This window comes from Chinchilla lanigera, unplaced genomic scaffold (assembly GCF_000276665.1).
Source record: "Chinchilla lanigera isolate Chin_1 unplaced genomic scaffold, ChiLan1.0 scaffold00132, whole genome shotgun sequence".
NCBI lineage: Eukaryota > Metazoa > Chordata > Mammalia > Rodentia > Chinchillidae > Chinchilla > Chinchilla lanigera.
In genome coordinates, this window is record NW_004955533.1 from 1,955,483 (window position 1) to 1,969,722 (window position 14,240).

Consider the following 14,240-nt stretch of genomic DNA (forward strand, 5'->3'; position numbering starts at 1 on the left):
GCCGCAGATGGGCCCGGGGTGCCCGGCTGGGTCCTGCACCCCGCCGCCGGGCTCCCCGCAGGGCTGGGCGGCCGCTTGCCATCGAGGCCGCTCAGCTTTCGGGTAACCTCGTCCCACGTGCAGACGGGCAAGGACTCGCTCAGGGGGACCCCCAGAGAAACAGGGGTGCCCCGGGGCGCTCCAGAGGAGGCAGGCTTTTTGGGTTCCAGACCGACTTTTGTTTTTGAAGAATGTGACCTCACATTTTCAGAACACGTAAAGGTTGTCACATTCTCTCTTTCTCCCGTTCTCTCTCCCTCTCCGTCTTCTTTTTGCCTTAACCGGAGGCTTAATAAGCTAATATGCTATCACTAGGAAACGGTGCTCCTTTCTACTGGTTTCAGCTAAATCTGAGGTGATGGGTAGAGCAGTACACACGTTAATAAGTTATCCAGGTTTACCACTGTACATACACAAATGCACACCACTGCGTGTAAGCACAAGATGGCCCCTTGATCCGAACAAGATGCAGGTCCAACCCTGAACATCGTCACCCTCTGAGAGTCCTCCACAGAATACACACACATGAGAAATGAAACTTTGCTCAGTCTGGAGCTGTCCAGAAAGAAAAATATGTAATTGTACAAACAGAGTAGCATGTAAACATTTTTCACTAGCACAAAATTAGCCATTGTAAAGGTCCAGAATGCTTGAAAGTGTCTGTCAGAATGTTTTAATAAAATAATTGTTCTAAACTGAGATAATGTAATAGTAAACACGATAAACTTCACTAGTACATATTATTCAGTGTCTATTTCTATTCAAACTAAAAAAGTCAAGATAAATCACTGGGAACTAAAGCCTACAACCAAATGATAGGAAAAGCAGCATAAGAATTGTTTTTTTGGGTAACAAAATTTGCTTTCCAAAGATGCAGTTTGTTTCAGGGAAAAGAGAGTTCTTAGTCAGTTCTGATGTTATCTCTAAGAAAAGGAATAAAAAAGCCATTGCGGTGTAAGGAAGAGGGTGAAAGTTACCAAGAAACCAAAATTCAGTGGGTGTAATGGTTTCAAATTCTGCTTAAGGCAGGGCAGACAGGAACTTTGAGAAAGAAGCAGATCTGAAAATGTTTTAGGCAAGCAAAGGTTTGGACTGTGATCTGCATCATATGTAGACTGAAATCAAGCTTTCTCACTTCTTCCTGGAATGTTTTGCTGCAGCTTGGAGAAAACATCAACCCTGGGTAAGAAGGAGCGTGGGGAATGAGGATGGTGGTGATGGTAAAGTTGCAGTTTATTTCATTAAGAAACCTACCCTATCTGGCTGACAACTTGAGATTTTAGTCAGCAAGGCATGTGGGTTCCCCACCATGTTAGTATCTTTTAGTTACACTGAAAATCAGTTAGGAACGCTGTTTTTTAGAAACCTGTCTGTATCTTCCCAGCCCCCTACCACGTAAGTGCAAGAGCCCAATCATGGTGACAGTCACCTGACGGCTGACAGGACAGTGAAGCAGGACAGAGGCTCTGATCTCCGCATCAGAGTGCTCTGTGTAGTGGGGACCTTCTGTCATGGATCAAAAACTCCTCCCTGCTCTAAACATGAGCAATACCTGACGAAAATCTGTTGTAATACATACTAGCCAAATCAAAGCACTCATCTTTTATTCCTGAAAATCAGGCTTTGGCAGTGGGTAAAGACTTCCTACTGAAGATGGTTCCAGTCAATCTTTTATAAACCCAAAGCCACTCCCCTTTCCCACAGATTTCCTAGACCAGGAAACAAGCATCAGCTTCCGAGAGGTTACTGCAGGCAGGTGGAGGCTGGCTGTCCCGCTAATTAAGGATTTTATGGATCAAGATGGGAAATGCATGACGGTGCACCCCAGCCATCCTGGAAGACCCTCGCTGGGAACAACTTGTCTGCTGAGCCCAAGGACCCGAACTTCAGACTGGATGCTCAGCCTGTCTTCAGCAGCCTCCACCCTTGCCTTCTTGACCCCATTCCTTTCACTGTCCATGTTGATTACTGCAGTGTCTATAAAGTGACATTAAAAAGCCCAGAGATTATCTTCCCACAGGTGCCCTGGGAGTCTCCTCTGAAAATTGCTGTGCATCAGAAAGAATTTTGATGGAAAATGAAGACTTTGTGAAAAAGTGGTTAATGGCAAAATTTTCATTTTGAGAAGTCTGGTATCTTGGGGACTGAAATAACCAAGCTGTTGGCTCCCGATGGAACTTTACTCAGTTAGGCAGCAGGAGAAACCTGGTCTAAGGCTGTCACAAGAAATGTGAACGTTGCCGTTGTGCCTCAGCCTGCAGGGACTGTTCCGAGTGCTGCGGGGAGTGACGTGCACGGAAACTCTAGCCCTGTAATGAAAACGGAGCGGTGTCTGCACAGAACCTACACAGCCCTCCCGAGTACTGCATCATCTGCAAATGACTTCTCATATCTTGCGTATGTAAATGCCGTGTAAATAGTCATTTAGTGGATAATGGCAAGGGAAATGGTCTGCACATGTTCAGTGCAGGAGCATTTTAAAGAAAAAAGTTTCTTCCCATTCTTTGTTGGTTCAAATCATAGATTCAGAACCTATAGACATACAGGGTAGACTGATTTTTTTTTGGTAGGAAAAAAAAACCCGAAGAAGACATCCTGAATATTCTGAAAAGAGCAAAATACAGCATCACAGGACAGACAGTTTTTTCTTCCTAGAACAGAAATCAATTTTCATAATAAAAGCTAAAATTAATAATAGATCAGAGATGCAGCTTGTCATTTATCCCAAGCCGTTTGTTATTTTTACTTCTTTGGATGTTATCATATGCAGAACACAAATGTGGCGGTCCTGCTAACCTAGTTAAGCCTGAGTCTTTGACAGGCCAAAGTGAGAAAAGCGAATACATACAGATGACACACTTCCTCAATCTGAAGTGCGCTTAGCAAAAAATTGTGAACTGGACATTTACTATGTATTCCTAGTCTGTCTCTTTCCCCTTATCTCCTGACACCTTTCTGAATATTTTTTTAAAGGGATGGTGTTCTAAAGCCCAGGTGGACAGTTTACCAGTATAATGGAGTTCAGCATTTCAAAGTCTATTTATTTACATAGGTTTTGTTTATCTCTAGTGATTCACCATTTGTAACTAGAAATTCAAGGTACCATCTTATGACGTATACAGTAACTTTCAGACCAAGCACTCAAAACAGTTGTCAGACCAGAGTGAATGCAAAGTGCTCAGTACCTCATAAGCTCTGAACTACCTTGCAGAACTGTAAGCAGAAAGGCTAGAGACCAATTGTAATTCTTCAAGTCTTTAAGGAAATCACGTTTTCAGTTTGGCCGCTGAGATAAACATAACCAAGAAAGAGAGGTTTTATTTGTCTTGTGTTCTAGCCCTTTGAAAAAAGGTGGCATCACTTCCCGGTTGTGGGAAGCACTAGTTAATGCAAAATGGGGTTACCTGTTCCCCTCATGACATTTTGCAAAGCTGCAAGACATCATGTCTAAAGCCTTCCTTACACTGCAGCGAACTATAGCCAGGAGAATTACTCAGCAGGAAGATTCTGTGTGGACACTCACATCCCCATCACAAAGCCCGGGTGGCTGACCTTCAGCTTGGCCCCAATTCCCCACACATATCATGAAAATGCTTTGTTACTGAGGACAAGCGTTCCTTTAATCAAAAAAATCCACAAAAATTCTGTACTTAACTGATTTGATGTAAACTTAAGGATAATACCACTTATCATAAAAAGAAATGAAATCCTGTCTTTTATGTATGCCTAAAAGGAAAACCGGCATGAAATAACTGATTGTAGGAAATGGAAAATCTTACAAGATGCATATTATCTGAGGCATATTTTGGGTATATTATCTGAGCTTTTTTTAAGGCATATTTTGAGTATATCAGGGGCAGTACTGGCTGGGTTAAGAGCAAATGATAGTAACATTGTCCTTTTTCAGCATCTGGGCAGTCTTTGTTCTGGTTGGTGGAACTGAAACTTTCTAGGCTCTAAGGAGCCTAGAATTTTCCTCAGTTCCATTCATGTGTCAAACGCCTTCTTAGTTTTTCTTTTCCCCCCTGCCCCAGGATGCAGTTAGGGAGATAGTCACAGTTTTAAGAATGATCCACAGTGTTAAAAAATTTGGCATCTTTATCACAACATGGAGCCATCGTCTCCCTGACTTCGAGTATTTCTGGAAGTGAGGGACACAGTAGCACCTTTGAATGCAGATCCCTCCGACGTTTTCCACCCCAGGTATCCCCCAATTCTATGTGCAAAGCAAGCTGGGCGAAGCTGCGTGGAAAAGTCTTGGGCCTGCGTGCCCACACATGTCCCCCACGATCAAGCGCCCTGGCAGGGAGTGCCGTCAGTGAGAGGGGATGCATCTCCCTCACGCTTTGTCCCATCCATCCACCTTCTTCCCCCAGAAAGTAAACATGAACATGCTTTCAAAGCCCCTGAGCAAGATATGTGTGTCTCTCCTGTACTGTGGATGGAACAAATTCATCTCAGGAGTTGAGACTGATGCAGAGGACATCAATTATGCAGAAAAGCAGGCATTGGCATGCTCTTGGGGGCGTTCTGGTTCTTTTTAGTTAGACTCTGTGGTGAGAGATTGCTAAATAGGCAGGAGTCTATTTTATTCTCTATTGAGTGAACAACTCATGCTTTTCGAGATAAAGGCTTTTTTCCTTCATGGAACACACACCATGAACAAATGTTTTCACCGGGAGGATGGCTGAGGTCAGGACGAAGGAGGCAGGGTATAGAAAACAGGGGCTCTTGGTATCTCTCGCTATACATCCTTTCCTAAGGCTGCAGGAGAATTGTTAATGACATCTGAATTCTGAGAGGTTCTGAAAGAAGAGGCATCTGTAGGATTGTTTTTAAGGTAACATCAACTAAATCTGTGCTATTGCTGCTTTTATTTTCTTCTCAAGAAGAATTTTACTACAAGATTTTTTTCCTAGAACTTTAAAAATGTATCAGGTTAAAATTCTCATAAATTATAAATTATAAAGGTACCATGCTGGACACTGTGTCCATGCCACCCGCTGTCTATGCATGATACACTGCATGGTGCGGCAAGCGCTCCTTCGGGTGGTGCCTCCAGGAAAGGTTGGCCACAGGCAGGCGGGGTCCCTGACGCTTGAGGGACAGACTTGGATGCCAGATGTGAAATTCTCCAGTAGAGGAGACATTTCACTTAAGCCATTATTTTCAACCTATTTCTCCAGAAGTATTATTTTATTTTTTAAATTGAATTTGCTAAGTATATCCAACTGGGACAAACAGACCTGTTTAATTTCAGGTTTCCTGTTCTCTCCCATTCTCATGCCCTTCTCTGGGCATGAGAAACCTCCAATAAAGTTTCAAATCAGGGCTTTTCCATACTTTCTCTGCAGAATGTTTTGCTTATTTTAGTAATGTTAGTATGTACAATAGATCACTGTAAACAAATGGTTTTCAATATAATCAATTCAGATTTCTGTGTGAGAAAACTGAGAAGCAAACAGATGCTGATACTAAACGTTTACAAATGCCAAAGCACTAGTAACTAACTGGCCTGACTTTTCCCCCTTACTGCTGAGTAGAAGCTTCAAAAATTCATATGAAGGACATATTCTCCTCCAGTGATAACAAAGAACTAATATCATGAAGTGAATTGGATTTGTATTATAAAAATATTAAAATATACTGATTGGGAAATTTTCTTTGGGATTTTGCTAGTACAAAATGATTTCTGCTCGTCAAAATGTGTAACTGGTGATAGCCATTACCCATTGTCCGCATCCAAAATTGGTTTAACTTGAAAATTAATATTTACTAAGAAAAATGTGAAATTCTACCTGCATTTCTTCCATACTCTGGAATATGATTTCTCAAAGCAAGGGCTTGTGCATGCTGTATCTCTCTTTTCCAGATAAAATTAATTACTGAACCATAGTAACATAAGCTAGACACATACTTTGGAGTTGAGCTTTGGTCTAGTAAAACGTAACTCTTAGGAGGAAATGTCGAATTAAAGTCGAACTAATCCAGGAACCCATCATTCAAATACTGTTGAGTCTGAGTAGTTTAGAATAAAGTAATCACCTCCTAATGCTCATGGATAGTCAACATCTTTGATTTCAGAAACATTAGAATTTTTTTCTCCAATGGAAACTTGCAGACACATGCACACTCTTCCCAGACCGAGGGTGAGGTTGGTGGGTGAAAGAAGGCTGGCTCACACTGGTGCCAGAGCAAAAGAGGCTGCAGAGTGAGGACATGGGGGCCAAGACTCACTGCGGGCTGCGCCTGAACTCAGCCCTGTGCACGGGGCTGAGGCCAGTGCGTTTCTGCCAGGAGTGGCCCACACAGGTGGGTGCTGATGCCAAGGGCTGTGAAGGAGAGATACATAAGGGGCAGGGCCCCAAGACAGCTGCTAAGATATTTGCTTGCCTGTTTTATAGATTTCTTCACAAGGGTAATTGGCAGCTGCTTCCAATACCAAAATCCATTCTAATACTGATAAACATCACCAAGCTACAGATTCAATAGGATTAGCAAGACTACCACTTTAAAGTTCCATTAATACGTGTATGTGTGTGTGTGTGTGTGTGTGTGTGTGTGTGTGCGTGTAACATATATTAGGAATATTTTCCAGATACAGCCTGTGCTGCTGAATGGTAATTTATAACTGAAGATAAACCAAGCAGTGCTGTTTTGAGACTCCGATTTTGATCACTACTGGTCTTGGGGATGACAGAGGGTGAAGAATGTGAACCGGATGCCCTTCACTCATCAGTAAGGGCAGCACTTAGAGATACAAGTATCCAACCCAGTAGACCAAGTTGAAGAGCAGAAACGACGTGGGAAAGAAGACCCGGGAGTACGAGTCCAGCTCTGAGATGTCTATGTGAATCCGCCCTTTTCTCCAAGATCCTGATTTACATTCTTCATAGCAGCAGAAGAAGCTCTGACAGTCTTTGCCATCCAGACACTCATAGACACAGGTATCTTCAAACTCCTGCCAGTACACGGAATTGTTTAAAGAGATCATTGCAGGTGGTGGCGGCCTCATATCAAGGAGAGAATAGTTCTGCAGGCAACAAGAACAGCAAAAAATCATCAGGAAATGCACCCAAAACAGCCCAAGATACATGTATTTCATCTGCTGTGGCGGAAGGGGATGCACAGAGATGTCCATCCCACACTTCTCCAGGGCAGGTCAGACTCCTTCCATGTGGGCAACTTCAGTGCAAGGAACACTGGGCTGCGATCCCAAAACTCGTACTTCCCAGATTGCATGAGTGAAAGAAGCTGGGCATATTTTCAAATATGTGTGAGCTACTCAGATCTCTACTCTGCCTACTTTTCTATTGGTTTGTAACGGGTATGTACATGTCATATATTTATTCTTAAATATGAAGCAGTGAATATATTAAATTGTGGAAGAACATGGCATTTTTTATTTAATATACAGTAAAAATGTAGTGTGTGGGAATGATGAGGGAACGCTCTGTTTCACGCAGTTCAGGTAAAAAGACAGCTCGCCGTGTGGGGCAGCTGAACAGAGCTTTTCACCTCAGAAAGGCAACATCTGACGTGTGTGATTGGAATGCTCACTTTCTGGTCTCCCAAACTGTCTTCCTGACATGGAGAAACTAGTGTGTAGCATGCAAAAGCCTGTTTGCTTATCTGCTTTAGTTGCACTTGTGTTGACTGAACTGGGGCAGGGGGACCCACACAAATCTGGAATCCAGCATCCGAGGAGAGGTGGACATAGATGCCCACTTCAGGGATGACCGATGGGGTTGCTCCTTTGCCCTGGTGGCACAGTGCTGGGAAAGAGGCCACTCAGAACTGTCAGGAAGCCTCTTGAGAATCTCCTTCTGCTTTGCCCAAAACTACTATTACGGGGGAATGGGAACATGCTTGCTTTGCCTTCATTTTTTGGATGGTAATTTGACTATGTTTGTGACTACATGGAGTTGTAAATCAGGGCCGGGAGGCAGAAATGTCCAGCACCCAAGGTCACTGCTCTTAGCCCTATGGTGCAGTCTTGTATCAGGGAAAAACATGTGGCTCTTGACCTAAAGCCAGGTGCTGTGGACCAGGGGTGCTCTCCCTGGGCCCTGTCTCCACCTCATAAGTGTGGCCACCCACCCTGCGACAGGAGGGCTGTCACACGTGCTATCTCCTTCCCTCCACGAATCCTGAGAATGAGCAGAAGTGGAAGTCCTGTGGTCCCTTCCCCTCTAAGAAGAATGAGGCTCCTCTGCGTTAATGATTCTCAAAAACAAGTGGAAGGGAAGTCACCAGGAGGGGCTGCTGAAACAGGGGTGATCCCTGCTCCACACCAATGCATTTGAGGAATCGTACATTATTTTAAAAAGCACCCACTAGAAAAACTGCTTTTATTAGGTAACAGCTGCATTGAAAAGTTTTCCTTCATACGTGCACTCGCATCTCAGCCAGATGTTCATCCATCCCTGTCTTCAATCCTGGGAGCGGGACAGTCCCTGCTATGTGGCAGGAACTGTGGGACTGGACAGCCACGATGAGGCCGGCAGCACAGCAGAAAATGGTGACGCAGACCGAGCCTGAGAGGGCCCTGCAGCGTGGAGACAGATCTCTAAAGATCCAACAGATGACTTCAGGAGGCTGCAGGCAAAGCAACCGCGAAGGTTCTGGGGGCAAGAGAAGGCTCTTTCACTTCTTCACCTAGGGAACTAAAAGCCCAGGGCCACTGGGACACAAGAGAAAATAGCATATTCAAGAGAGTTCTGTGTTTAAGAGCTAGTGGCTTGAAATGAAATGAATTCCACTTTACGGGATTGAAATAAAAGTTAGGATAGGAACTTAAATAGCTCTACAGCTGTACTTTAGGCTGTTTTTTTTTTTTTTTTATAGGAATCTCTGCCGTTTTCATTAATATTTCAAAGTAAGTGCAAGGTAGAGATCTTAGCGAATGCTTTCCCCAAATCATCTTTGGTCAAGTTGGGTCCCTGCTGCCTTCTCCCTCAGCAGCGCGTATAACCATGCTGCACAGCCTCTCTCGAGCACTGTGCTCCCTGGGCCTGTGCAGGTCCTTTAATTCTGCACTGGACAGGCTAGGAGCCACGTGCAGAGCTGCAGTGCCCCCAGCTGCACCTGTGGCTGTGGAGCCTGGCTCTGGCCCGCCCCTTCTTGGGGAGCTGTTCAGTTCTGCTTTTGTTGCTGCTGTGGGTAGTGAAACAGAGCAAGGGCGGAAAGGGTGGCAAGTCCCAGCCCTCAGCTGGAACACTTCTTTCTTTTCGGGCTACACGTAGTCGATCTCTGGCTGAACATCTCTGATTGTGTTTTCTCACCTGGCCTGGCACCCTTTGTCTGTGAATTGCCTTTCTTTGAACTTTCTTCAAGATCATTAAACTTTCTTTAATTTTTTTCTAGCTTTATGGACTTTTTTTCTCTGTATTGGAAGATATTTTCCTTTCTTTTGGCAACATCATTTCTAGGACTCCAGGGTCCCTGACCCTATGCGCGAATGTGCTCTTGGTCTCAGGTTGTTAGTCCCAGCTGTGTCCCCTGTCCAGCAGCCCCCTTGCTGTCTGTTTCCATGTGACCCTGTCTGGATGCACTTGCTGGGTTCCCACAGCTGTCAGACTGGCTTCCCCATGACCTTCTGTCAGGTACCATGGTACACACTTGCAGCAGACAGATGACTACAGACTCAGCTTATAAAACAGGCAGAAATGTATGAAATTCCGCACTGATTACCATCAGAAGACCACTTGCGATGTATGGGAGGGCATAAAATATTCAGCATAATTAATGAATTGATCTGTATAAAGGAACAATTACATAATTACACATGAAACTTGTTACATGATAGAAGTGGCAGTTCCTATCTGTGATTTGAAGATATAGTTCTCAGTTTTTCTTTAAAGCTTCATTCTTCCCTTAACCCGAAAATCTCAGGTGTTGTGAATATAACTGAGACACACTGCGGAGGACGTGAGGGCAGGCCTGTCACCGCGAAGGGGGATAGCGCCTGCCCCAGCAGGAAATGAGAAGCAGAAGCACCACAGAAAAGGCCGATGGACTGGGTAACATGAGACTTAGAGCAAGGTGTGTAGAAAAGGCAAAAGAAAGGACAATGACAATACTGCCCACGACACAGGGAATATAAACCACGGAAGTTTACACTCCCAATATCTTCCATTACGACTATACAAATTATAGATGTTCTGTAAGACAGAATACAAAATGATAAATAACATGAATAACTGATACACTGCTACCTTAAAATATTAATAAAACTTTAAAAACACTAGAAAACAGCTCACAGAACAGAAGTGCAAATAAAAAATAAACAAGTGAAAGTATTAAACTTCAGCAGTAATCAAATGCAGCAAGGGAAGTCACAGGTGCACGTTCTGCCTGGTCAGGGAACCTAAGGCAAGGGAGTTCTCAGGGCCGGCTGGGCAGTCCTGTGGGGGGGTGGTGAACTGCCATTGGTAAGGCCCACAAGACCTTTCAGCCCACTCGCTGTGCTTCTGGGAGTTCATCACTAAGCAAACGGCCGTGGTACATGCAAAATAGCAGTAGTAACACTGTGCACATTAGTGAAAAACTGTGGATAAGCCCTGTATCCAGCCACGACTGCCTGTGCATCTAATATGAGCGTGTAATTCAAGTATTAAAATGATCTTATAAAATATCTATGACCAAGAAAACTAAGTATTTTTTTTAATTATCAAAGAGGCTAGAGAAAAATACATAGACTACAATTTAGTTTTTTTCAATGTATGTGTATATATTATTTGAATGCCTAGAAAAAAGTTAGAAATATATATATGTAGGCCATATACTAATCCCTGTGTAGAAAGATTATGGGTAATTTTCTTCTCTATTTTGCAAATGTTCCAAGTTGGATTTTCTTAAAGTAGTAGGAACACATTCTTTTTGTTTTTGTTTTTTTTTTTCTGGTACCGGGAATTGAACTCACGACCTTGCGCTTGCCAGGCAGGCGCTGTGCCGCTGAGCTAAATCCCCAGGTCCCAGGAAACACATAGTCTTGAAGGGACTATGTGTGTGTCTTCAATTCATGCACACCTAAGCAGGAACATATCTTTCAAATGCAGCCTTGGCTTAGGAAACGTCCTCAGAAAGACTGGCATGTGTAGGGCTATACATACTGAGGGTGTTTGTAGGCTTATGCGCTCGTGAATCCATCTTGAAGACTCTGGATGTAACAACTGCAAGAAAAGAAAAAGAAACAGAAAGCTGCTGTGGGTATCTGCACCCCAGATCTCTGCAGTGAGGACCAATCTCTCAGGGACTCCTACACCAGTCCAAGCCGGCAGAGGCTGGAGCTGCTATGGTCACATCTCCACAATCCCAGCCCGGTTTCTGAAAGTCTTGTTGAGTTATTTATAATATGCATTATAAGATATTTAGGGGAAAATTACACTGAAACACACATTTATTTTAAACTAACTCCCCAACTACCTTCCGGGGAGCCTCTTCCGCCTCTGCCACTCACCGATGTTTTTTTCTTTGTAGTGGTCGGTTTTCGGCAGCTGGAGTAGTAGTTGAGGGTGGCGTATTCCATCAGAGCAGCAAAGACGAACAGAAAGCACACCGTCACAAACAGGTCCATGGCAGTCACGTAGGACACTCGTGGCAGGGAATTCCTGGCGATGGTGCTGAGCGTGGTCATGGTGAGCACCGTGGTGATGCCTGCGTGGGGACAGCCACCATGAAACAAGAGCAAAAGCCTGCTAACAACCCCCTTCTCTAACATGGTGCCTTCACGTGACTACTCCTCACAGTTACTTTTTAATTTAATTTAATTTCTGTTCCTTTGAGACAGGGTCTTGCTATGTAGTTCAGGCTGGCCTGGAATCCCTGGCCATCTCCTGTCTCAGCTTCCTGAGTGCTGAGTTTGCAGGTATGTGCCACCAGCCTGGCAGTTACTTTGAATTTTAATGTCTACACAATTTGTAAGCAAGGCTTCAGTAAGATTTCTTAAAACAGTCTTTACAATAGTATTGGAGTACTGACATTCCCTGACCAGTTCAATTTAAGGTTTTTCTTCTTTAATGATGTGAAATCAACATGCATTCAGTAGAAATTACACTTTGAGTTTTGGATTTGGATACTCTTCCGGGTTAGTGGTTCTCCCTCACGCTGAGTGGCTGCAATGAGCTCAGCTCCCGCGGCCCTGGGAGCACCTGGAGGAAGTGAACGCCGCGCTGCAGGGCTGCGTGTTGTGAGGCTGGAGGTTCAGCAGGGCAGGTGTACCAGGGTCGTCTTGATGTAGGACATTTTCAGCTTGTGCCAGTTTGTGGAGACACAACTCTGTCACCGGTTCAGGTGCAGCTCTATCTAAACTGTCCCTTTTACATTTATTTAATGAATCACTTGTTGCTCATCTCTTTGTCTGGTAAATATTTTTAAGACGGAGATCCGCCGGCAGTGCTCTCCGGTCCTGCGGGTTACGCCCGCCGCACGCGTCTCTTCCCTCACAAGCCTGGGCCTCCTCCCCGCTCTCCTGCCCTCGCCAGTGCCCCCGCCCCAGCCCCAGCATCGCTCCTCCGCCGCCTTCCTCACGGCACCCAGCCTGAACTGACGACGTGAGCACCCCCCTCTGCGCTACCCCTGAAACTTTCTGCCTCTCTGCCTGGCTTTCTGCATCACCACCGCATGTGACACCTGTCCTTGCACGTTTGTCTCCCTGAATAGAGAGTGTGATCTTTAAAAGCAAAACTAGATCTTCCAGACTGTGCGATTTTAAAAGCAAAGCTGGAGCTTGCTCATGTTTGCTTGTTACCCAGCATGGCAGTCAGCACGCTTCAGGCATGTGAGTGAATATTTTTGCTTTGAATGACAACTGGTAATCAAGTCAGCCACGGTCTTACTGGTAATCGATACCGATTTGGCTTTGAATGTCGTACTGGTCAACACTGAAGATGACTAGTTTAGAAGGAAGAGGAATGAGACAAGCTTGTGGAGAACAGGGAAGAGTAAAACGACGACACGTGATCAACACGAGGCGAGGCTGACGCACCCCTGGGTGAGCTCCCCGGGGCAGCAGACAGGCTAGAACCACTGGACCTAGCAGGCCGGCATCACGGGCATCTGGGCGTTACCGCTCCGTCACAGCACTAGTCAGAGATCAGTCCACAGGACAGGGAGTAACGTCACCTCCCACCCCAGCTGCATCGCCCTCCAGGCTCCCTCCCTGCACCTGCCCCCACGGTTCTGCCAGGGCCAGGTGGAGAATGACCCCCGCCATCGGGTGAACGGCGCGGCCGCACTCACTCTCTGGGCCTTCCCAGCGTTTGTCATGGGAAGTCATTTACCTTCCTCGAATCAGCTTTTACAGTCACTCTCCTGAACGCCAGGCTTTTCTTATTATAGGTGGGTATGTTCTGGTCCTTCCACAGAAATGCTGTGTAAACTGCAAGATTTTTTACTGATGCAAGGTATATGTTTATAAGAAAAGCCCCTGGAGTAAGTGTCTACTTAACTTAAAAATGGATTGAACATGTCACATCGAGGCAGGGTTTGGAGCGTTGATTTCTGTTTTGATGCAGCTGCTTGTGTCTGCACTTGGCATGGGCTTTGTCATCAGGCCTCGCTGCTGGCCTGCACCCACCTATCTTTCCCCCACTCTGACTCACACCTGGAAACTACACCATGCCGAGAAAAGAACTGGATGGAGAGTTCTTATTTAACTCAGTGCAGCGTCTCAGCTGTGTGGCAAACGGGGTGCTCTCCACGGATCCTTGGAGCAGTGGTGCGTCTCCCTCCGAGGGGAAAGCACAGGGAATTGAGGAAGAAAATCTCCGAGAGTTCTGGGTTATAGATCTGCGCCTCCCGGCCCTGCACGCTTCTCTTCCTCAACATGAGAATTTATGTCTTTTGGGACATCTGAGACATTTTAGCCATTGTATCTTTGAATAGCTTTGCAGAATCACTTTCTTTTTCTTCTTCTGGAATTTCACTGGCAGTGTCAGACTGTTGCTTATGACCTCCCAGTTATCAGCTCAGTTATTAATATTTTCTCAGTCAAGGCTCTTTGTTGCTCAGATTGAGTAATTTTTCTTGTCCTGTGTTCACGGATTATTTCCTGCTCTTCTTGACTCCATTTGTCTATACTGCTGAGGGTTGCAGTGAGGTTTTCCTTTTTTTTTTTGATGTTTCATTTTTTCATTTCTAAAATTTGTAATTGGTTCTTTTATACCTTCTAGCTCTTTGCTGTGAAGTTTTTACTTTTT

At 44.9% G+C, this 14,240-nt stretch overlaps 1 protein-coding gene across 2 annotated transcripts in view; it reads right to left on the reverse strand.

Annotated features, from left to right (window-relative positions):
- Positions 1–6,692: 6,692 nt before the first annotated feature.
- The window catches only part of Gabrg3 (gamma-aminobutyric acid (GABA) A receptor, gamma 3), a gene marked incomplete at its 5' end in the record, with an annotated part of 533,703 nt that continues 526,155 nt past the window's right edge, over positions 6,693–14,240 (reverse strand). The window contains 3 exon segments of one of the 2 annotated variants that reach the window (XM_013507695.1): positions 6,693–7,072; positions 11,154–11,213; positions 11,501–11,697. In XM_013507695.1, the coding sequence (XP_013363149.1) occupies positions 6,791–7,072; positions 11,154–11,213; positions 11,501–11,697 (539 nt within the window). 2 annotated transcript variants of the gene reach the window in all.